Source organism: Scyliorhinus torazame, chromosome 5, assembly GCF_047496885.1.
Source record: "Scyliorhinus torazame isolate Kashiwa2021f chromosome 5, sScyTor2.1, whole genome shotgun sequence".
Classification (NCBI taxonomy): Eukaryota; Metazoa; Chordata; class Chondrichthyes; order Carcharhiniformes; family Scyliorhinidae; genus Scyliorhinus; species Scyliorhinus torazame.
The window spans coordinates 119993411-120018229 of record NC_092711.1 but is presented as its reverse complement, the minus strand read 5'-3'; the positions used below and the strand labels follow the sequence as shown (position 1 = coordinate 120018229).

At 46.9% G+C, this 24819-nt stretch overlaps 1 protein-coding gene, 1 long non-coding RNA gene and 1 pseudogene across 2 annotated transcripts; 2 read left to right on the top strand and 1 right to left on the bottom strand.

The window, feature by feature from the left end:
* The first annotated feature begins 238 nt into the window (after positions 1-238).
* Positions 239-6841, top strand: LOC140421777 (uncharacterized). The gene is made up of 2 exons (XR_011947064.1): positions 239-554; positions 4425-6841. It is a non-coding gene; the product is annotated as an uncharacterized lncRNA (long non-coding RNA).
* A 5632-nt stretch (positions 6842-12473) lies between these two features.
* Positions 12474-14962, bottom strand: LOC140421755 (uncharacterized). The gene is made up of 2 exons (XM_072506607.1): positions 14888-14962; positions 12474-14294 (listed from the first exon to the last, which is right to left on the bottom strand). The coding sequence occupies exon 2, from the start codon at positions 14201-14203 to the stop codon at positions 13166-13168; it is 1038 nt and encodes a 345-aa protein (XP_072362708.1). The 5' UTR covers positions 14204-14294; positions 14888-14962; the 3' UTR covers positions 12474-13165.
* Positions 14963-17133: 2171 nt separating this feature from the next.
* LOC140417893 (uncharacterized) lies at positions 17134-24154 on the top strand (annotated as a pseudogene).
* The last annotated feature ends 665 nt before the right edge of the window (positions 24155-24819 follow it).

The following is a 24819-nucleotide window of genomic DNA, read 5'->3' as shown; positions in this document are numbered from 1 at the left end:
AAGATTATTGTGTACTTCTCAGGCAGAAGCTTAAAAAGTGATAACATAACTTGGTAATGTGGACTTGAAGGAATATGTCTGAAATGTAAATGACAGACAGCTATGTTAAATAATCATTGGTTGTCACTCAGCCTCCCTCAAGATAAGAGATAAAGCTGAGAAGAAGCATTTTCTTAAAGCTGAGACAAGATGCGGAATTAGCTAAAACTGACGAATGTGATATAAAATAGTTACTTTAGAGTTACTAGTTAATGTAATGTAGAAATAAGCCACTTTGATTTTTGCAGTTAGGGACAAAGGAATTTGAGACCGCATGGAAAAAGCAGGAAGAGGTGTGTCTATGAGGGTGATGCTTCATTGATAGGGGCCAGAGAAAGGGATTGGAAGTGAGCCAATCAGAATAGATCGAACAGGTCAGGAGGGACCTAGGCTGACCTATGTCCGTCGAGTATGTGAAACTTGATACCATTTGAACTGATTTTGCAGAGATCCCTTTGTCTGGTAGTTCAGTCGTTTTCTGGAGTGTAAGAGGCAGGACGTCCTGTTACATTTCTGTAAGATGATTAAGCTTGCAAGCTAAATAAATAACTTCTGTTTACGTGCGAATCCGTCTCAACTTTTATTGAGGCCAGACTGACAGAGAAAGAAAATAGGAGATCAACATTTGGTGCCGAAACCCGGGATTTCTCTGGGCGATCCTGTTCCAACTGCGAAATCAGAATTAGACTGATTATGAACAGGAGGACGGGAACAAAGGGCCCTCAATGTAGAAATGGAAAACGACCAGCATTGATTGTTCCCCTCTTCTTATCGTCTGATTAGTCTGGTCACTCGCGGTTGGCACAGAAAGACCGCCTCGACGAAATCACAGGTCAGTCTGGGGATTAGCACTTTAATTGATGGGATTTCATATTGTTGTTTCGGCTTGGGTTAGGGTTTTGGGCTGATGTGACTTTAAATAATAAAGGTTCAGTCTATTATTGGGGTTCAGAGGCTGATGTGACTTTAAATAATAAAGGTTCAGTCTATTATTGGGGTTCAGAGGCTGATGTGACTTTAAATAATAAAGGTTCAGTCTATTATTGGGGTTCAGAGGCTGATGTGACTTTAAATAATAAAGGTTCAGTCTATTATTGGGGTTCAGAGGCTGATGTGACTTTAAATAATAAAGGTTCAGTCTATTATCGGGGTTCAGAGGCTGATGTGACTTTAAATAATAAAGGTTCAGTCTATTATCGGGGTTCAGAGGCTGATGTGACTTAAATAAATGGGGGTTCAGTCCAGTATAACTGTTTTTAAATCTGAAGATGGTTCAACTCTATGTGTGAGTGTTTTAAATATATAGTTGATTAAGCTAAAATTGTCTCCTTGGACTGTAAAGTTCCGAGGTCTAGTTGAGATTGTGAGGTTGAAGCAGAAGTCTCTCAAAGGGTTAACAGCAGCAGGCGGAGTTGAAAACAGACAGTGCTTCTCACTCAGGCCTTGAGATAACAGTCTGCAGTGTAATCGGATACCTTTCCTTTGAGTCAGTGAACACCAGCAAAGTTACGTTTTGAATTAATTAAAGGAAACCAGTGGGTTTCTCCACCTCTTTGATAAAAGTTATTATTTTCGAAAGCAATTGATTGAAATTGCCAGAATCTTAAGTTTTACTTACTTGAAATAAGGTTTATCTCATTTTATCTGGAGATTAATAGAAACTTAAAGAAGATCATGGACACCATTTTAAAAAGTGTAAATCTGGAAATTATAGTTGATTTTGCTAATACTTATGTGTATGTAAAAGAAAAAAAACTTGTTAAAAGAAAAATTGTTAAGATAAAGAAATAATTAAGTTGTAAATGTTATACAAGTTTGTGTTAAGCAAATTGTAAATTTAGTTCTGAGTTGAGATCAGAGCTAAGCTTGCAAGTTGCAGTAATTCAATTTGAATTTTCAAACATTTTTAAGTTTTAAAAAAAAAAAGAGAGCAAATAGAGAAAAGAAGGACACAGATCTTGAATGCGTTGAATAGCACATTTCAAAGGCCCATAAATCTTTCTGTTATCTTAGACCTAAAACCTAGGAAGATTGATTAGCCATAGGAATGTCTGGGGCGTTTTAATGAAATCTACCGGGGGCAGTCAGGCGATTTGCTGTATCAAAATGGTCAGAATTCCCCTCAATACTGTGCTATGTTAATGCATTGCCTACCACCTTCTGTGGTTACTGCTGTGAAATGTAATAACATGAATTGGACAGAGAACGACCCTTCCCAGATGGCAAGGGCAGTCAGATTTTACTGGAAGGAGGGTGTAGGCCAAGAAGGAGGCTCAGTTACAAAGGTTAAGACTGAGTATGTAATGAAAAAGGATGATCTGCGATCCCAACAAGCGGCAGAAATGGTAGTTTACCAGCAGGAGCTCCAATATAGTGACTTTGGGTGGGTGGATCAGCGAAGAGGAGGATGAGACAACAGTGCTATATTTCTATCACCCCCCAGTGGTGGACGTTAGACATTGAACAGCCACTATCACTGCATCACGTTACCCTGGCCTATGACAGAACTGGACGAAACAGGGAGTTGGAGGACAAATACTGGCCATTACTTGAGACCGAATGGCCAGTCAAGGTTACAGCCACAGTCACGGGAAAAGAAGGTACAGCCTGATGTTAGAAGGTACAGCCGATTTTGTTACAATATCACCACATTTATGGCCACAGTCAGCTTCGGTAAGCCCTCATATTACACGTCAGGTCCATGACCAGTACCATGCCAGGGATATGGGGCGAATGGTCAGCATCTTACCGCAGCTCGTCAGAATAGGTATGAGATATACCTTTTGAACAATCCACGTCTGACATTTAAATACTGTACCACTATCAATCCAGCCTGTTTTCTTAGTGGTCCCCCTGTCCATGAAGACGCACCTGGCCACGACTGTTTAGCCTTGATTCAGGAAACTACCACAATAAGGGGCGATTTGAGTGACATTTCGTCAGAACAACCTGACATGATTATGTGTGGTCAAATATCCCACCGGGGTTTAGTTAATGACCTACTGCAGGCCCTCCTTCTGCCAGCGCAGATTTCCGTTATTAAATGCGCTGCCCACACGAATGGTACAACCCCAGTTGACGTTGGTAATGAACGAGCAGATTGTGCAGCGCGCACAGCCGCGCAAATTCAGCAAGTGATGGTGCCTAAAATGTTAAGTCAGACTAAACGATCTACTATGAATGTGTCTGCTTCTGACAAGCCAATGCCAACCATCCAAGACGTCATAAGGTTACAGGAGGACGCTCCTGAGAGTGATAAACAAATGTGGAAACGGTTAGGTTGTACATATGATTCTGTTTCCTCTTTATGGACCACGCCTGCACATCAGACTTGTATGTCTGATGTGCTGGCTTTATGGGTCATCGAATGTGTACACTTTGCAACTCATTGTGGGGCTCGGGGGACTAGTGATTTGTTGCTGGACACTTGGTGGCACCCTAAAATGCAGGGGTTGGCCCAAAGTATCAGTAATCGGTGTTTGATTTGTCAGCAATATAACACCGGAAAAGGTATCCCTTGTGGGAAGGGGCAAACCCCGTTGCCCAGTGGTCCCTTTGAGACGCTCCAAATGGATTACATTGAGTTGGAAAGGTGTCAATGTTATAAATATGTTTTGGTCATTGTGGATGTGTTCAGCAGATGGGTTGAGGCGTATCCGACTATCTATAGTAAAGCTTCTACTGTGGTTAAAGTCTTGATGAGGGAAATCATTCCCCGGTACGGTATACCAGCTCAGTTAAGTTCTGATAATGGGCCTCATTTTATTGGACAAATTAACAAGGAGTTTTGCTCCCAGTTGGGCATACGCCAGCAGTTACACTGTGCTTACAGACCGCAGGCAGCCGGGGTGGTTGAAAGACACAATCAGACCCTCAAAACTAAATTGGCTAAATTAAGAGCAGACACGGGACTGACATGGCTTAAGTTGCTCCCCGTTGCCCTCTTCCAGCTGCGGGTTACACCTGCGGGACCGGTCCGGCTTTCTCCCGCCGAGATTCTTTATGGCAGGCCTCTTAGAACTCCTTGGAGCCTGCAGGTTCCCAGACGGGTTCAGTTTCATCAGATGACTGAAGAAATGACCACCTATGTTCTGGCCCTTACGCAAGTGCTCAAGGAACTCCATGGCCAGGTCCGCGCGGCTCACCAGCCATTGCCCCAGTACCTAGCTCACTTTCAGTCCAGCCCGGTAGTTATGTAATGGTCAAAAAATTGGACTAGGAAGGGGTCAGAGCCACGATGGGACGGGCCCTTCCAAGTTCTCCTTACCACCCCCACAGCAGTTAAAGTGGAGGGGCGAAGTGCTTGGGTCCACCTACATCACTGTACATTGAGTCCATCTCCACTACTGTAAAAGGTCGGATACTAACCTGCCTCCCTTCTCCAGTGCTATTTTACAGGTGTGGAGCATGATGGAGTGGCTACGCATCGTCTGTCTGATATTTGGCCTCACTTCGCTTGGCGTGTTATTGGCGATGGACATGGAAAAGGGGAATATTATGTATCTGTGTAGCCCCAACCAATCTACAAGGATACATCACCTATGCACAGGTGATGTTCTTCACTGCCCCCATATACGAGGACATGGTATCGACTCATGGAAGGTCATCAAAGTTAAGGAGAATGCGGGAGTCATGAAGCAGCTGCACCGGTCCCGGCGATGGGAAGGGAACATTCTATGGACATTGCCTTGTTTTTGGAATACATGTAAATTTGATTTTGGATGTGTTAAAAGTGGTACAATAAAGGTAACATCAAGCTGTCAGAAGAGTGTAGGAAGAGACCATGAGAAAGAGAAAGGGACTAGAGAGAGGACGGGGCGTGTGAGAAGGGAAGTACAGCTAGAACGTAGGTTACCGGGAGATGCACTTAAGTTAATTAAAGGCCAAACTGAGGAAAACCCGGGTAGTATGAATCTCTTCTACCAGATTTACCACCGTCTGTATGGCCAGGGACGGGTTGTCTGCTACCCAAACCCCGCAGCGGTGTCTAGGTTATTTTCTGTTTCACCGCTTTGGGGCACTCCCCAAACGGTGGTTCATTGTCAGCGTTCCGAGCCATTGCCCGAGCAAGTCTCTTCCTTACGATCCGGATTCAGCACCACCGGCTATTTGCCTTCCCCTTCCTCGGGGTAATCCCCACTCACAGTATGATAAGCTGCGACGGTGGAGGGCGTACATACCTAGCCACTTCACTCCCAATAGGGATTCCCGGTCGTACGAGAATTGCTTCAGCAGTGAAGGATATGGCTGTTTGCTGGTAGAGGTGGACACAAATATAACATGTCTGTTTCCCATCTGTACGGACAGGAGGTGTCATATCACCCAGGCGTCTGGCCAATGCGTTTGTTACAGCACCACTTGCGTTCCATTGAACGCTGGCCTCCAGCTCCTTTGTGGCTGGGCGAATGTCTCTCATATCACTGTCGGGAATAGGGCTTTCCGCATTGCTGGGCGGCCCGAATGGGCATTTCAAAATTGGATAAACTGGGCTACTGGGAGGTCCTTACGCAACCGATATACTGATTGTGATGCTAGTCTCCACACGGAACAAGGATACTACTTTTTATTTAATGGTACGGCGACCAACGTTTTGTCACCCCATTTCCCCGCTGAATTGCTATAGGGACTCTAGTCGCTACCACAGTCCCCTGCCCTTCGGCGTGGAACCTGCATAATCAGTTAGCACGCCGGGCAGTCTCTGCTGAATTTTGCGAGAACTGGAAAAAACCTCAGGTTCTTGCACCCAACCGGGGCCACTCAGCCGGGTGGGGCATTCTGAGCGTATTGACACTGGGAGGTGTGGGGGGTTCCTTGGCTGTTAGTGATCGGAATTATTTTATTTGCGGCCTTACCCTTTTGGGAAATGAAACCTTGGGAGCCCTCGGGGCAATAACTAAGGAGTTGTCTAAGCTACGGTTGTTTGCAATGCAGAACCGGTATGCTCTTGACTATCTTCTGGCCCGTGAGGGTGGGGTATGCGCCATAGTACAGGGCAAGTGTATTATGGGTGTTCAAGACTTGACCGCTAACATCACTAAATTTATGGATCGCATACGGGATCACTTGGACGGGATGCAGGATCCTGGCTCTTGGGGTAACTGGGGATTTGGAGGATGGAAGGACTGGTTGATAAATATGGCCATGTATCTAGTGGTAGCTATCGGCTGCATCTTTGTGGGCCTGGCCATCCTTAAATGTGTGATGGGTAGAATGTGGGGTGCACTGGATCAGATCACCACCCCAATCACCGGCCAAAAAAATTTAACTGTTAAAATCCATGAGGGTGAAGCAGATGAAGGGGGGCTAAGACAGGAATTGGAAATGCAGCGACGAATCTTTTTAGATGAGGAACCGTAGCTATAGATTGGATAGTTCGGTTATCATGGAATGATAAAAGGAGGGAATGACGAATGTGATATAAAATAGTTACTTTAGAGTTACTAGTTAATGTAATGTAGAAATAAGCCACTTTGATTTTTGCAGTTAGGGACAAAGGAATTTGAGACCGCATGGAAAAAGCAGGAAGAGGTGTGTCTATGAGGGTGATGCTTCATTGATAGGGGCCAGAGAAAGGGATTGGAAGTGAGCCAATCAGAATAGATCGAACAGGTCAGGAGGGACCTAGGCTGACCTATGTCCGTCGAGTATGTGAAACTTGATACCATTTGAACTGATTTTGCAGAGATCCCTTTGTCTGGTAGTTCAGTCGTTTTCTGGAGTGTAAGAGGCAGGACGTCCTGTTACATTTCTGTAAGATGATTAAGCTTGCAAGCTAAATAAATAACTTCTGTTTACGTGCGAATCCGTCTCAACTTTTATTGAGGCCAGACTGACAGAGAAAGAAAATAGGAGATCAACAAAACCAATGGGCTCATTCTTATTTCATTATAGACAAGCTATAGACCAACTGGCTAGTTTCCAAACAATTGGCTTCGGTGGACTTTCAACATTTTAATGTGTGATGATTTGAGGATTTTAGAAATATTGGCTTCTAAATATTGGGTCAAGTTAAGAGTTCAAACCCTGGGGTATAGTGTGTTTGACTGCAGTGGTCATGGCTTCAAAAAGGATTTTGTTTTGCTTCTTGGAAAAAGCATGTGAAATTGACCAGAAGAATGTGGATTGACTGGGGAATTAATGTACTTTTTCAGCCTGCAGAGATCATTCTTTTTTCAGCTTGGGGAGATGAGGTCATTGCTGGGCGGGGCCAGGAAAGGCAGAGAGGCAAACTTGGGGACGTTTGAGAGAGAGAGAGGAGTTGAATCCTGATCTGCCTGATTCTGCGTCCACAATTCTTTCCATGTCGGATAGTTTTTTTTTAAAAGAGCAGAGCAGACTTTTCTGAAGTCTGAAGAGGAAGAGGCTGAAACAACCTAGTTGAAGCAGCTATTAGAAGATATTCAGCCAGAGTCCAAAGGGGTGCCAATTGGGGCCAAATCTGTTTACAAAGCAAGTATTACACTATGCCCTGCTAATTCTATGATGGATTAAGAGTGTATGTTTCTTTTCTTGTTGTTTAATAGAAATTGTATAGTTGGTTTAAGGGGTAATTGTAAACTGTTTTTTTCGGGTGTGAAGTTAGAGGTTTAATATACGGGCGGCACGGTAGCACAGTGGTTAGCACTGCTGCTTCACAGCGCCAATGTCCCGGGTTTGATTCCCGGCTTGGGTCACTGTCTGTGCGGAGTCGACACCTTCTCCCCGTGTCTGCATGGGTTTCCTCCAGGTACTCCAGTTGCTTCCCACAAGTCCCAAAAGATGTGCTGTTAGGTGAATTGGATATTCTGAATTCTCCCTCTGTGTACCGGAACAGGGGCTGGAATGTGGCGACGAGGGGATTTTCACAGTCACTTCATTGCAGTAAGCCTACTTGGGACAATAATGATTATTATTGCATTCATAATAAAGTTTTGTTTTAAAAATAACCAAGCCCTATTTCTTCATGCAATCACTCCTGGAGCGAACCATTGTTCTGTAGTGTTACAAATAAACTAAAATATTGGGGTTTCGGTCATTGTTGGGGTTTGGTCTCAGACCTTCAGTGAGGTCTTGTGAGCTGTTTTCAGTGTTTGTTTGGGAGTTGTCACTTTATGACTTGGTCTGAGAAGGGCGGGGGGAAGTCTGCTTCATTGTTAAAGACAAACACTCTACTCTTACTGTTAATTATTGCTAATTGCTGTTTTTTTTTAAATTTAGAGTATCCAATTTTTTTTCAAATTAAGGGGCAATTTAGCATGGCCAATTCCCCAAATCGGCATAACTTTAGGTTGTGGGGGTGAGACCCTCGCGAACATTAGGGAGAATATGCAAACTTCACAAGGACAGTGACCCTGGGCTGGGAACGAACCCGGATCATATCATAGTATAATAGAATTTACAGTGCAGAAGGAGGCCATTCAGCCCATCGAGTCTGCACCGGCTCTTGGAAAGAGCAGCCTACCCAAGGTCAACACCTCCACCCTATCCCCATAACGCAGTAACCCCACCCAACACTAAGGGCAATTTATCAGGGCCAATCCACCTAACCTGCACATCTTTGGACTGTGGGAGGAAACCGGAGCACCCGGAGGAAACCCACGCACACACGGGAAGAACGTGCAGACTCCACACAGACAGTGACCCAAGCTGGGAATCGAACCTGAGACCCTGGAGCTGTGAAGCAATTGTGCTAATCACCATGCTACCGTGCTGCCCCTGATCCTCAGTGCTGTGAGGCAGCAATGCTAAGAACCCCGATACTCAGCGCTGTCAGGCAGCAGTGCTAAGAACCCCGATCCTCAGCGCTGTAAGGCAGCAGTGCTAAGGACCTCGATCCTCAGCGCTGCGAGGCAGCAGTGCTAAGGACCTCGATCCTCAGTGCTGTGAGGCAGCAGTGCTAAGGACCTCGATCCTCAGCGCTGTGAGGCAGCAGTGCTAAGAACCCCGATCCACAGCGCTGTGAGGCAGCAGTGCTAACAACCCCGATCCTCAGCGCTGTGAGGCAGCAGTGCTAAGAACCCCGATCCTCAGCGCTGTGAGGCAGCAGTGCTAAGGACCTCAATCCTCAGCGCTGTGAGGCAGCAGTGCTAAGAACCCGGATCCTCAGCGCTGTGAGGCAGCAGTGCGAAGGACCTCGATCCTCAGCGCTGTGAGGCAGCAGTGCTAAGGACTTCGATTCTCAGCGCTGTGAGGCAGCAGTGCTAAGAACCCAGAACCTCAGCGCTGTGAGGCAGCAGTGCGAAGGACCTCGATCCTCAGCGCTGTGAGGCAGCAGTGCTAAGGACTTCGATTCTCAGCGCTGTGAGGCAGCAGTGCTAAGAACCCAGAACCTCAGCGCTGTGAGGCAGCACTGCTAAGGACCTCAATCTTCAGCGCTGTGAAGCAGCAGTGCTCAGAACTCCGATCCTCAGCGCTGTGAGGCAGCAGTGCTAAGGACTTCGATCCACAGCGCTGTGAGGCAGCAGCGCTAAGAACCCCGATCCTCAGCGCTGTGAAGCAGCAGTGCTAAGAACCCTGATCCTCAGCGCTGTGAGGCTGCAGTGCTAAGGACCCCGATCCTCAGTGCTGTGAGGCAGCAGTGCTAAGAACCCGGATCCTCAGTGCTGTGAGGCAGCAGTGCTAAGAACCCGGATCCTCAGCGCTGAGGCAGCAGTGCTAAGAACCCGGATCCTCAGTGCTGTGAGGCAGCAGTGCTAAGAATCCCGATCCGCAGTCTGTGAGGCAGCAGTGCTAAGGACTTTGATCCTCAGCGCTGTGAGGCAGCAGTGCTAAGAACCCCGAACCTCAGCGCTGTGAGGCAGCAGTGCTAAGGACCTCGATCCTCAGCGCTGTGAGGCAGCAGTGCTAAGGACCTCGATCCTCAGCGCTGGCAGGCAGCATTGCTAAGGACCTCGATCCTCAGCGCTGTGGGGCAGCAGTGGTAAGGACTTCGATCCTCAGCGCTGTGAGGCAGCAGTGCTAAGGATCTCGATCCTCAGCGCTGTGAGGCAGCAGTGGTAAGGACCTCGATCCTCAGCGCTGTGAGGCAGCATTGCTAAGAATCCCGATCCTCAGTGCTGTGAGGCAGCAGTGCTAAGGACCTCGATCCTCAGCGTTGTGAGGCAGCAGTGCTAAGAACCCCGAACCTCAGCGCTGTGAGGCAGCAGTGCTGAGGACCTCGATCCTCAACGCTGTGAGGTAGCAGTGCTAAGAACCCGGATCCTCAGTGCTGTGAGACAGCAGTGCTAAGAACCCGGATCCTCAGTGCTGTGAGGCAGCAATGCTAAGAACCCGGATCCTCAGCGCTGTGAGGCAGCAGTGCTAAGAACCCCGATCCTCAGTGCTGTGAGGCAGCAGTGCTAAGGACTTCGATCCTCAGCGCGGTGAGGCAGCAGTGCTAAGAAGCCCGATCCTCAGCGCTGTGAGGCAGCAGTGTTAAGGACCCCGATCTTCAGTGCTGTGAGGCAGCAGTGGTAAGAACCCGGATTCTCAGTGCTGTGAGGCAGCAGTGCTAAGAACACGGATCCTCAGCGCTGTGAGGCAGCAGTGTTAAGGACCACGATCCTCAGTGCTGTGAGGCAGCAGTGCTAAGAACCCGGATCCTCAGTGCTGTGAGGCAGCAGTGCTAAGAGCCCGGATCCTCAGTGCTGTGAGGCAGCAGTGCTAAGGACCTCGATCCTCAGCGCTGTGAGGCTGCAGTGCTAAGGACCCCGATCCTCAGTGCTGTGAGGCAGCAGTGCTGAGAACCCGGATCCTCATTGCTGTGAGGCAGCAGTGCTAAGAACCCCGATTCTCAGCGCTGTGAGGCAGCAGTGCTAAGAACCCTGATCCTCAGCGCTGTGAGGCAGCAGTGCTAAGAACCCAGATCCTCAGCGCTGTGAGGCAGCAGTGCTAAGAACCCCGATCCTCAGCGCTGTGAGGCAGCAGTGCTAAGAACCCCGATCCTCAGCGCTGTGAGGCAGCAGTGCTAAGAACCCCGATCCTCAGCGCTGTGAGGCAGCAGTGCTAAGAACCCAGATCCTCAGTGCTGTGAGGCAGCAGTGCTAAGAACCCCGATCCTCAGCGCTGTGAGGCAGCAGTGCTAAGGACCCCGATCCTCAGCGCTGTGAGGCAGCAGTGCTAAGAACCCCGATCCTCAGCGCTGTGAGGCAGCAGTGCTAACCACCATGCCGCCGCTGCAAATTGACACTTTGTTTCCTTTCTGACTTGTGAACTATTTAATGGTTAATAAAATTTCTGAATTCACTATTTAAAGTGTTCTTTCTTGTCAAGTGGTCAAGTCTGTAGAACGTGATGTGATTTGCAGTTGGGGCAAATTAGCAAACCCCATAAATCTTGGTTCAGATTAATCAAAAACCTTATACTTGTTTGAATTAACTCCCCAATTATCATTCACATCAGGTTCTACAGACTTGACCATTTGTCAAGAATGAACACTTTAAACAGTGAATTCAGATTAATAAACTAACAAGTCAGAAAGATAAATGTCAATTAACAGTAATTTTATTTCTTAAATTTAGAGTACCCAATTCATTTTTTCCAATTTAGGGGCAATTTAGTGTGGCCAATCCACCTACCCTGCAAGTCTTTGGGTTGTGGGGGCGAAACACATGCAAACACGGGGAGAATGTGCAAACTCCACACGGACAATGACCTGGGGCCGGGATTGATCCTGGGACCTTGGCGCCCCCATAGTTAGCAGTAATTAACAGAAGAAGAGAAAGCTGAGCTTTTAATAATTGAACAGACTTCTCACCTTGCTTTCAGTCCAGGACATGGAGTGAAGGCTTCGACAGAATGGTTAACACATTAACCCCCACCGCCCCGCCCACCAAACATTGCCTCTCAAGACTCTACTTTTATTCATTAAACATGTCAAAAGCTCATCTTAGTCAATTGTTGGAAAATAGCCAATTGATCTGCAATTTGTCAATAATTATATAGGAGCTAACCCATTGGGTTTTTTAACTAATTACACACATTGTCTTAACTTTACGACAATGGCTTTTGGGCAGAACGGTGATGCAGTGGTTAGCACTGCTGCCTCCCGGCACTGAGGACCCAGGTTCGATCCCAGACCTGGGTCACTGTCGTGTGGAGTTTGCACCCTGTGTCTGCATGGGTCTCACCTCCACAACCGAAAGATGTGCAGGGTAGGTGGATTGGCCACGCTAAATTGCCCCTTAATTGGGAAAAGAAAAGACACTGGCTTCTCTTAAACTACTGTCCAACAATCAGTGGTTAACATAAATGTTTGCCACTTATTTATTTATTTAAATTTAGAGTATCCAATTCTTCCTTTTCCAATGAAGGGACAATTTAGCGTGGCCAGTCCACCTACCCTGCACATCTTTCAGTTGTGGCAGTGAGAACCACGCAAACACAGGGAGAATGTGCAAACTCCACACGGACAGTGACCCGGGGCCGGGATTGAACCTGGGTCCTCAGCGCCGTGAGGCAGCAGTGCTAACCACTGCACCACCATGCTGCCCACGAATGTTTGCCATTTACAACTAAGACATCTTGAATAAAAGCCTCTTCAAGGATTTGGTCAATGTTAAAGTTTATGTTATTTTTCCAGCCTGTCTGAAAAGACAGCATTTTAAGATTCTCATGACTCACAATAATTGTATAAAAATCACACAAAGTGTTTATAATTATAAAAGTTATAAATGTATGTTCCAATTTATATCAGCCTTACAATACATCGATTAAATAATTACTTATTGTTTCACAATTAAGGATGTCCATTTAACATATCTGGCTGATTTCCGATAATGCTGGAATGGGTTTAGTTTTTCAAACGGTTTCTGTCAATTTAGCACAAAATACGAAATAAAATACCAATTTGGACTATTAAATTATAGTCGAATATAAAATTATTGATTTTGGGGTGGCACGATGGCGCAGTGGTTAACACTGCTGTGTCACGGCGCCGAGGTCACAGGTTCGATCCCGACCCTGGGTCACTGTCTGTGGAGTTTGCACATTCTCTCCGTGGCTCACCCTCGCAAACCAAAAGATGTGCAGGGTAGATAGATTGGCCACACTAAATTGCCCATTAATTAGAAAAAAAGAATTGTACTCTAAATTTTGAAATTACAAACAAGATCCCAACCAACATGGAGCAGTTGTGGCTGTACTTCTCAGGAAAAGCTAACCATGATCATTACTTGTGCATTCGCTGGTGTGTCCGCAGGTTGGATGAGGTAATGAATCCTTTTCCACATTCGGTGCAGGTAAATGGTCTCTCCCCAGTATGAACTCGTTGGTGCGTACGCAGTGTGGATGATTGACTAAATCCCTTCCCACAGTCGGTGCAGGTGAAAGGTCTCTCCTCAGTGTGAACTCGCTGGTGTGTCCGCAGTGTGGATAATTGAGTGAATCTCTTCCCACACACAGAGCAGGTGAATGGCCTCTCCCCAGTGTGAATTCGCTGGTGTGCAGTGAGTTGTTCTGATCCCCTGAACCCAGTCCCACACTGAGAACATCTGAATGGTCTCTCATCAGTGTGAACTCGTTGATGGCGCATCAGTTCTGCAGAACTTTTATAGCACTTATTGCAGTCTGGGCATTTAAAAGGTCTCTCCCCAGTGTGAACTCTCTGGTGTTTGAGCAGGGTGGATGAATCACTGAATCCCTTCCCGCACTCAGAGCAGTTGAATGGCCTCTCCCCGGTGTGAATTCGCTGGTGTGTCCGCAGTGTGGATGACTGAGTGAATCCCTTCCCACACACACGGCAAGTGAACGGCCTCTCCCCAGTGTGAATTCGCTGGTGTTCAGTGAGTTGTTCTGACCCCCTGAACCCAATCCCACAGTGGAAACATCTGAACGGTTTCTCATCAGTGTGAACTCGTTGATGGCGCATCAGTTTTGCAGAAATTTTAAAGCCTTTCCCGCAATCCAGGCATTTAAATGGTCTCTCATCAGTGTGAACGCGCTGGTGTTGCAGCAACCCTGAAGACCGAGTGAATCCCTTCCCACACTGGGAGCAAGTGAACAGCCTCTCTCCAGTGTGAATTCGCTGGTGTGTCAGCAGCCCTGATGATCGAGTGAATCCCTTCCCACATTTGGGGCAGGTAACTGGCCGTTCCCCACTGTGAACTCGCCGATGAGTTTCCAGCTCAGACGGGGATCTGAATCCTTCCTCGCAGTCCCCACATTTCCATGTTTTCTCCCCACTGGGAATGGTGCTTTTTCCTTCCATGTTCAAAATGCACCAATATTCAGGCTCCAATTAATTGGGAGATTCCATCTGATCTTGATGTGCTGCTTGGTTTTGTTTCCCACTGAACAACCTTAAATTTGATTTAAAACAGAGTGAGAGAGAACCCACAAAAACAGAAAGGCAGTTTGCGAAATTTATCTCAATTAATCTGGTCATTTGTGGGGCCGACACAAGGAAAAAGTGACCATGAAAACCAGGGAGTGGTGCTCTGGTTTCCTCCGGGATTGGCCAAGCTAAATTGCCACAGGTTCGATGGGGTTAAGGGGTAGAGCCAGGGATTGGGCATAGGTAGGATGCTCTTTCAGAGAGTCGTTACAGACTCGATGGGCCAAATGGCCTATTCTGCATTGTCGAGCTACTATGATCCTTTGATGTCAATTGCCCCCAATAAAGATGGCGACCGTACATGCGCCTCAGCACTGTGCCTACACAAAATGACGCTGCGCATGCGTCCTGTTGCATATTGCCCCCTATAAAGATGGCGGCCTCGCAGTCCATTGTTCGCTTGAGATTCCGGCTGCAAAACCGGTCCCAGCGCAGGGCCTCGAGCTTCTAATTTGAGGTTTGAAGCCAACAACCGATTTTTATGAAACCTTCTCTTCTTGCACCGGGTATTTATTATACATCCTCTCTCACCCACCGGCTCCATTCAACCTCACTTACCCGCTGTCTCCAATCAATTTCTGCTCTTCCTGCAGCTCCGACACCACCCTGTGCTAACTACTGCCAACATCCGCGCTGCGCATGCTCCAGCATGAGCGGCACTGCGCCTGCGCAATGTTCTCCTGTACTGAACCTGTTGGACTTTAACCTGGTGTTGTAAGACTTCGTACTGTGCTCACCCCAGTCCAACGCCGGCATCTCCACATCCTATACTGAAGATAGGGCATTATCTCCCTCTCGGTGAATGATGGGTAACCTCATCGCCATGGGCAATCTACATTGTCCAATACACTTTTCCGGTCCGATTACGATTTAAACCATATGTACAAAATGATTAAGTCAACTGATACATCATGGAATGGATCTGCTCCATAGTTCTGCCCCGGACTTGATTAAAAGCAGAAAAAAACCAAAGTCAGATGTGGAATCTCAGTCGGTGGTGTGAACAAGTGTCTCTTTTAGATAGAACATACAGTGCAGAAGGAGGCCATTCGGCCCATCGAGTTTGCACCAACCCACTTGAGCCCTCACTTCCACCCAACCCCCGGAACACAATAACCCCATCTAACCTTTTAGGTCACTGAGGACAATTTTTTATCATGGTCAATCCACCTAACCTGCACGTCTTTGGACTGTGGGAGGAAACCGGAGCACCCGGAGGAAACCCACGCAGACACGGGGAGAATGTGCAGACTCCGCACAGACAGTGACCCAGTGGAGAATTGAACCTGGCGCTGTGAAGCCACAGTGCTATCCACTGTGCTGCCATGCTGCCCTCTACCATGCTTTTCTCACAAAGAAAACATTTAAACAGCGCATTAGCACAAAATATGCACTGATTGTATATCGACTGCTTTGAACTGTCAAAGCTGAAGTGTTGACTGGTGCAAAAACGGAATACATCCCACATATATGAAGTTTCTGAATGGTCTCCCTCCAATATGACTTGTTGTGTCAGTAAATGGGATGACCAAGTGAATCCCTTTCCACGTGTAGCTGGCGAACTGTGGGTGCGATTCTCCTGAAACATTTCTAAGTTGATTTCTGGCGAGTGTTTAGGGAGTTCCCCACCGCTATCCAATGACACTTAGTCACTTTTATAGGCCCTGGGAAGTTTCTCACCGGTTTAGTCCACACTTAGAATTTTTTTAGCGCTGGGAAGCTGAACTCAGAGATCGGGCCGCCATTTTGAAAGGATGCCTCAATCTCTGAAATGTGCTTGGGGGTCCCCACACCCTCCACCCATGGGCAATGTCACTCCCCACATACATGGACACGACCCCACACCCCCAAGTGAAGACCCCCTGCTATGGAGTCCCAAGGGGTCCTTTCCCTTCAGGCCTCCCCCCGAAGCCCACTTACAGCACCCTCTCCGTTCTAAGACACCCACCCATCACCCCGCATAACCTCCCAGAGGCCCCTACTTACCTGCCCTGCATTATACCACCTTTCAACCCCCCCCCACCACACACAATTTATGGGCATGGCCCCTTGCACCCTGACCCTTAGCAGTGCCACCCTGGCACTCAGGAATCCTGGCACTGTCACCCAGGTGTTGCTGCCAACTTGGCAGTTCCATCTGGGCACCTTGGCAGTGCCAGCTGGGCAGTGCCAAGTTGCCCACGTTCCAGAGGGAGGGCCAAGGAGCCACCCTGCACTTACCCTGACCACACACAGGCCTTCAATGGCCTGGGAGCCCCCCCCCCCCCCCCCCCCCCCCCCCCGGGTGCCATTCCATGTTTTAAAAAAAGAGTATTAATCGGCACCAGCGTGAGCACTTGCTGGAGAGGCCGCTGACTGAGGGGAGGCCGTTGGATAATGACTTGATCTCATTATGGAATGTATGGAAATGGGGCTTAAGTGGTGATAATTGGTTTCTTGCCACTCTACGGCGAGATCCCGATTTTGACTAAGGGCCGGGGCTGGTTGCATCGCAAACTGTTTGGCACCTGACGCGGATCTCGTTTTTGGCCTCTCCCGCTATTCACCGGCCTCGTTTCACTGAACCAAACAGAGGAGAGGGAGGGAGAAAATTGGGAGTGGAGGAAGGAAATTATGCACATGGTGAGATGGGTTTGGATTTACAGATTTCCTTGCAGCTCTCGTACTTTATTCTGTTTTAAATCAATTCCACAGGGTATTAGGAGAGGATTTGCAGTCAGACGTATCACAGAAATCAAACATAATTTCTAGATCTTACAGTGCTGCTCAATTTATTGTAACCTGACTCTCATAGAAATTTGAATATGGAGCCAGAAAGCACCATTCACAAGAATGAGAAACTCTACACGTGTTCTGCGTGTGGACGAGGCTTCAGCCATTTATCCGGCCTGTCGAGACACAAGCGCAGCCACACCATGGGGAAACCGTGGAAATATGGGGACTGTGAGAAGCAATTCAATTACCCATCAGAGCTGGAAACTCATCGCCACTCTCACATTGGACAGAGGCCATTCTCGTGCTCCATGTGTGGGAGGTGATTCACTGCATTATTCATCCTCCAGTCACACCAGCAAATACACACTGAGGAGAAGCCATTCAGCTGCACATTCTGTGTAAAGAATTTCAGGCAGCCATCGGCCCTCACTGTGCACCAGCGAGGTCACACTGGGGAGAGATCATTTACCTGCTCCTTATGTGAGAAAGGATTCATAAGAACATAAGAACTAGGAACAGGAGTAGGCCATCTGGCCCCTCGAGCCTGCTCCGCCATTTAATGAGATCATGGCTGATCTTTGTGGACTCAGCTCCACTCTCCGGCCTGTACACCATATCCCCGAATCCCTTTATTCTTTAGAAAGGCATCTATCTTTTTCTTAAAAACGTTTAAAGAAGGAGCCTCAACTGCTTCACTGGGCAAGGAATTCCAGAGATTCACAACCCTTTGTGTGAAGAAGTTCCTCCTACACTCCATCCTAAATCTACCTCCCCTTATTTTGAGGCTATGCCCCCTAGTTCTGCTTTCCCCGACCAGTGGAAACAACCTGCCCGCATCTATCCTATCTATTCCCTTCATAATTTTATATGTCTCAATAAGATCCCCCCACATCCTTCTAAACTCCAATGAGTACAGGCCCAGTCTACTCAACCTCTCGTCATAATCTAATCCCCTCAACTCTGGGATACTCCAGATGCGGCCTCACCAACGCCCTATACAATTGCAGCATAGCCTCACTAGTCTTGAACTCCATCCCTCTAGCAATGAAAGACAAAACTCGATTAGCCTTCTTAATCACCTGTTGCACCTGCACACCAACTTTTTGCGACTCGTGCACCAGCACACCCAGGTCCCTCTGCACAGCAGCATGTTTTAACATCTTACCATTTAAATAATAATCCATTCTGCTGTTATTCTTCCCAAAATGGATAGCCTCACACTTGGCAACATTGAATTCCATCTGCCAGACCCTAGCCCATTCACCTAACCTAACCAAATCCTTCTGCAGACTTCCGGTATCCTCTGCACTTTTTGCTTTACCACTCACCTTAGTGTCGTCTGCAAACTTTGACACATTGCACTTGGGCCCCAACTCCAAATCATCTATGTAAATTGTGAACAACTGCGGGCCCAACACTGATCCTTGAGGGACCCCACTAGTTACAGGTTGCCAACCAGAGGAACACCCATTTATCCCCATTCTCTGCTTTCTGTTAGTTAACCAATCCTCTACCCATGCTACCACTTTACCCTCAATGCCATGCATCTTTAGTTTATGCAGCAACCTTTTGTGTGGCACCTTGTCAAAAGCTTTCTGGAAATCCAGATATACCACACCCATTGGCTCCCCGTTATCTACTGCACTGGTAACGGCCTCAAAAAATTCTACCAAATTAGTCAGACACGACCTACCCTTTGTGAACCCATGCTGCGTCTGCCCAATGGGACAATTTCCCTCCAGGTGCCCCGCTATTTCCTCCTTAATGATAGATTCCAGCATTTTCCCAACAACCGAATATAAGCTTACCGGCCTAGAATTACCCGCTTTCTGCCGACCTCCTTTTTTAAACAGTGGTGTCACGTTTGCTACTTTCCAATCCTCTGGGACCACCCCAGAGTCTAGTGAATTTTGATAAATTATCACTAGTGCGTTTACAATTTCCCTAGCCATCTCTTTTAACACTCTGGGATGCATCCCATCAGGGCCAGGAGACTTGTCTACCTTTAGCCCCATTAGCTTGCACAATACTGCCTCCTTAGTGATTACAATCATCTCAAGGTCCTCACCTATCATATCTTTATTTCCATCAGTCACTGGCATGTTATTTGTGTCCTCCACTGTGAAGACTGACCCAAAAAACCTGTTCAGCTCCTCAGCCATTTCCCCGTCTCCTATTATTAAATCTCCCTTCTCATCTTCCAAAGGACCAATATTTACCGTAGCCACTCTTTTTTGTCTTATATATTTGTAGAAGCTTTTACTATCTGCTTTTATGTTCTGAGCCAGTTTACTTTCATAGCCTACCTTACTCTTCTTTATGGCTTTTTCAGTAGCTTTCTGTTGTCCCCTAAAGACTTCCCAGTTCTCCAGTCTCCCACTATTTTTTGCCCCTTTGTATGTTTTTTCCTTCAATTTGATACTCTCCCTCACGTCCTTAGATATCCACGGTCGATTTTTCCCCTTTCTACCATCTTTCTTTTTTGTCGGTATGAACCTTTCCTGAACACTGTGAAAGATCGCTCGGAAGGTTCTCCACTGTTCCTCAACTGCTTCACCATGAAGTCTTTGCTCCCAGTCTACCTTAGCTAGTTCTTCTCTCATCCCATTGTAATCGCCTTTGTTTAAGCACAAAACACTAGTGTTTGATTTTACCTTGTCATCCTCCATCTGTATTTTAAATTGCACCATATTGTGGTCGCTCCTTCCAAGAGGATCCCGAACTATGAGATCATTAATCAATCCTGCCTCATTACGCAGGACCAGATCTAGGACCGCTTGTTCCCTTGTAGGTTCCATTACATACTGTTCCAGGAAATTATCCCGGGCACATTCTATAAACACCTCCTCAAGGCTGCCTTTACCAACCTGGTTAAACCAATCGATATGCAGATTAAAATCTCCCATGATAACCGCTGTACCAGTTCTACATGCATCCGTTATTTCTTTGCTTATTGCCTGCGCTACCAACCTGTTACTATTTGGTGGCCTATAGACTATTCCTATCAGTGACCTTTTCGCCTTACTATTCCTGATTTCCACCCAAATTGATTCAACCTTGTCCTCCATAGCACCAATATCATCCCTTACTATTGCCCGGATGCCACCGCCCTTACCGTCCATTCTATCCTTGCGTATAGTCTGATACCCTTGGATATTTAACTCCCAGTCATGACCATCTTTTAACCATGTTTCAGTAATTGCCACTAAATCATAGTCTTTCACGATGATTTGCGGCATCAACTCATTTACCTTATTTCGTATACTACGAGGATTCAGGTAAAGTACACTTATGCTGTTTTTTATGTCTTTGTTATGAATCCTAACACCTTGATCAGTAACTTTTCGTAATTTATTTTTCCTCTTACCCTTTCTCCTAATTTTCCTTGTCTTTGAACCCATATCTCTACATAATAACCTGTCACGTAACCTGCTGCCTTGATCTCCATTAACCATTATACTGACCATAGCTTTACACTTCCCTCCCCCCCAACTTGCTGCACATCTTTGGACTGTGGGAGGAAACCGGAGCACCCAGAGGAAACCCACGCACACACGGGGAGGATGTGCAGACTCCGCACAGACAGTGACCCAAGCCGGAATTGAACCTGGGACCCTGGAGCTGTGAAGCAATTGTGCTATCCACAATGCTACCGTGCTGCCCTTAAGAACAAATTAATCTACACTATATCATTCTACCGTGATCCATGTACCTATCCAGTAGCTGCTTGAAGGTCCCTAATGTTTCCGACTCAACAACTTCCACAGGCAGTGCATTCATGCCCCCACTACTCTCTGGGTAAAGAACCTACCTCTGACATCCCCCCCTATATCTTCCACCATTCACCTTAAATTTATGTCCCCTTGTAATGGTTTGTTCCACCAGGGGAAAAAGTCTCTGACTGTCTACTCTATCTATTCCCCTGATCATTTTATAAACCTCTATCAAGTCGCCCCTCATCCTTCTCCGTTCTAATGAGAAAAGGCCTAGCACCCTCAACCTTTCCTCATAAGACCTATTCTCCATTCCAGGCAACATCAGACAACATTATAGTCTGATTGTGCTTCAGATCTTTCTTTGTGGAATTCCAATTCAGCTGAAAAACACAGTCATGTGGCAGAGAAACTGATCAGAATGTCAGAGCAGATTAGGAGTCATTCAACATTTCACACAGTGAACTCTCTCACTGCAATATGTCCAGTTTCTATTCTGTTTCTGCCTATCCAGGTCCTACTCACTGTGGAGCTGGGAATGAGCGAATCATTGATGAGTTTATTCGCATCTAATAAGTTCATAGCTTTCTAATGGGTTGGATTTGGATGCATGTCGATCATTTAGATTTTATATTTCAAATTAATATTCATTCAGTAACATTGGTGTGGGAACTTAGCTGATATCACTACTTTTGAATGTTTGGGGGATTCTCACCCTTGTTTTCAAACCCCTCCATGACCTCGTCTCTCTCTGTCTCTGCAATCTCCTCCAGCCCCACAACCCCCTGAGATATCTGCACAACTCTGATCCTGAACTCCTGTGCACCCCCGATTCTAATTACTCCGCCATGGTTTTCAGTTCCGTCGGCCCCAAGCACTGAATTCCCTCCCTAAACTTTCCCGTTTCCACCTTGCTTAACTCCTTTAAGATTCACTTCAAAACTTACCTTTTTGACCAAGTTTTTGGTCACCTGTCCTAATATCTCCTTATGTGTCTGGGTGCCTCACTTTGTTTTATAATAATAATAAGCTTTATTATTCTCACAAGTGGGCTTACATTAACACTGCAATGAAGTTACTGTGAAAAGCCCCCACTCGCCTCATTCGGGCACCTGTTCGGGTAGTACTGAGGGCGAATCACGTCTTTCGCAACATGGGGAGCACCCGGAGGAAACCCAGACAGTCATGGGGAGAACGTGCAGACTCTGCACAGACAGTGACCCACGCCGGGAATCGAACCCGCGACTCTGGCGCTGTGAAGCAACAGTGCTAACCAATGTGCTATCTTGCCGCCCCTTAATGTCTCTGTGAAGTTGACTGTGATGATTTACGATGTTAAAGGTGTTATATAAATAGAAGTTGTTGTTGTTGACTGTAACCCTGACCTTTTACACCAACCCATTGGTTTCACAACAAACTCTATCTCTGATTTTTTTGTGCCCCCTGTGGAACAAAGAACAAAGAAATGTACAGCACAGGAACAGGCCCTTCGGCCCTCCAAGCCCGTGCCGACCATGCTGCCCGACTAAACTACAGTCTTCTACACTTCCTCGGTCCGTATCCCTCTATTCCCATCCTATTCATGTATTTGTCAAGATGCCCCTTAAATGTCACTATCGTCCCTGCTTCCACCACCTCCTCCGGTAGCGAGTTCCAGGCACCCACTACCCTCTGCGTAAAAAACTTGCCTCGTACATCTACTCTAAACCTTGCCCCTCTCACCTTAAACCTATGCCCCCTAGTAATTGACCCCTCTACCCTGGGGAAAAGCCTCTGACTATCCACTCTGTCTATGCCCCTCATAATTTTGTATACCTCTGTCAGGTCTCCCCTCAACCTCTATCGTTCCAGTGAGAACAAACCGAGTTTATTCAACCGCTCCTCATAGCTAATGCCCTCCATACCAGGCAACATTCTGGTAAATCTCTTCTGCACCCTCTCTAAAGCCTCCACATCCTTCTGGTAGTGTGGCGACCAGAATTGAACACTATACTCCAAGTGTGGCCTAACTAAGGTTCTATACAGCTGCAACATGACTTGCCAATTCTTATACTCAATGCCCCGGCCAATGAAGGCAAGCATGCCGTATGCCTTCTTGACTACCTTCTCCACCTGTGTTGCCCCTTTCAATGACCTGTGGACCTGTACTCCTAGATCTCTTTGACTTTCAATACTCTTGAGGGTTCTACCATTCACTGTATATTCCCTACCTGCATTAGACCTTCCAAAATGCATTACCTCACATTTGTCCGGATTAAACTCCATCTGCCATCTCTCCGCCCAAGTCTCCAAACAATCTAAATCCTGCTGTATCCTCCGACAGTCCTCATCGCTATCCGCAATTCCACCAACCTTTGTGTCGTCTGCAAACTTACTAATCAGAAATTTGCAGAACTTACTAATCAGACAGGATTTGCAGATTTTATAAAAAACGCGACCATTAACTCAGGCCTGTCACCGGGAGCAGGCCACAACTGCCCCCCCCCCTGCTCGATGGAAACCCGGGCCGGGAAACTTCTTATTGGGGTTTGGGTCCTCCACCGGGTTTCAGTGAAACCGCCCGGCTGAGTCCAGCATCGGCACTGCGCATACTCCAGCTCACAATGCCCAGGGAATGATTGACAGCAGCTCTGGACCATTAGGTCGAGAGGGGCAGGACTGCAGGGCCGAGCCGGAGCGGCTGGTCCTCCAACTAATTGGAGTGAATGGGGTGGGGGGGGGGGCGAGGCTGAGCCCCGGTCTCCCACGTGGGTTTGAGCAGTACCGATGATAGCTCAAGATTCAGGCAGTGGTATCGCAGCTACTGACACACCAGCGAGTTCACTCTGATCAGAGACCATTTCAATGTTCTGACCGTGAGAAGAGCTTCAAAAGAAAATAGGATCTGATGACACACCAGCGAGTTCGCATAAGGGAGCGGCCATTCACCTGCTCTGTGTGTAGGAAGGGATTCATCCAACCGCCTGAGACAACAGTGAGTTCACACTGGAGAGAGGCCATTCATTTGCTCTGTGTGTAGGAAGGGATTTACTGGTTCACCCCACCTTCTGATACATGAGGCAATTCAAACTGGGGAGAGACCCTTCACTTGCTCCATGTGTGGGAAGGGATTCACTCAGCCATCCCAGCTTACTGTGCACCACCTTGTTCCCACTGATCATAGACCTTTTAAATGCTCTGACTGTGAGAAGAGCTTAAGAGCACTAAGGACCTTCTGAAACACCAGCAAGTTCACACGGGAAAGAGGTCATTTTCCTGCTCCACATGTGGGAAGAGATTTGCTTGGGCATTCAATCTGCTGAGATATCAGCGAATTCACAACTCACTGCAGGTGTTGGATTCTGCTGCCATTGTTGCTGTTAATCCCCTGCAGGCTGAGCCATTGGCATTCTGTTAATAAGGAGGCTGGAGTGGGCAATTAGAAAATCTAATTACAATCTGGCTGAGTTGACATGGCTTTGTGCAAGGGAAATCATGTTTGACCAATTTATTGGAGCTCTTGAGGAAGTAACAAGCAATGTGGATAAAGGGGGACCTGTGGATGTGGTGTGTAGATTTCCAGAAGGTATTTGACAAGGTTCCACATAAAAGTTTATATACAAAGTAACAGCTCATTGTGTATCCGGCAACATATTAGCATGAATCGAGGATTGGTTGCTAACAGGAAAGAGAGAGGAGGGATAAACGAGTCATTTCTGGGTTGGCAAGATGTTACTTGTGGAGTATCACATGGATCAGTGCTGGGACCTCAACGATTTATACACTATTTTCATAACTTGGATGACAGAACCAAAGTATGGTTGTTAAATTTGCTGATGACACAAAGATATGGAGGAAAGTAAGATGCGAATGACCAGAACAAGTCTACAAAGGGTACAGACAGGTTGTGTGAGTGGGCACAATTTGGCAGATTGAACATAATGTGGGGAAATAGGAATTTGTCTACTTTGGCAGGTAGAATAGAAAAACAGCCAATTATTTAAATGGAGATTGCAGAAGTCTGAGGTACAGAGGGATCTGGGTGACCTGACACATGAATCAGGAACAGTTAGTCTGCAGATA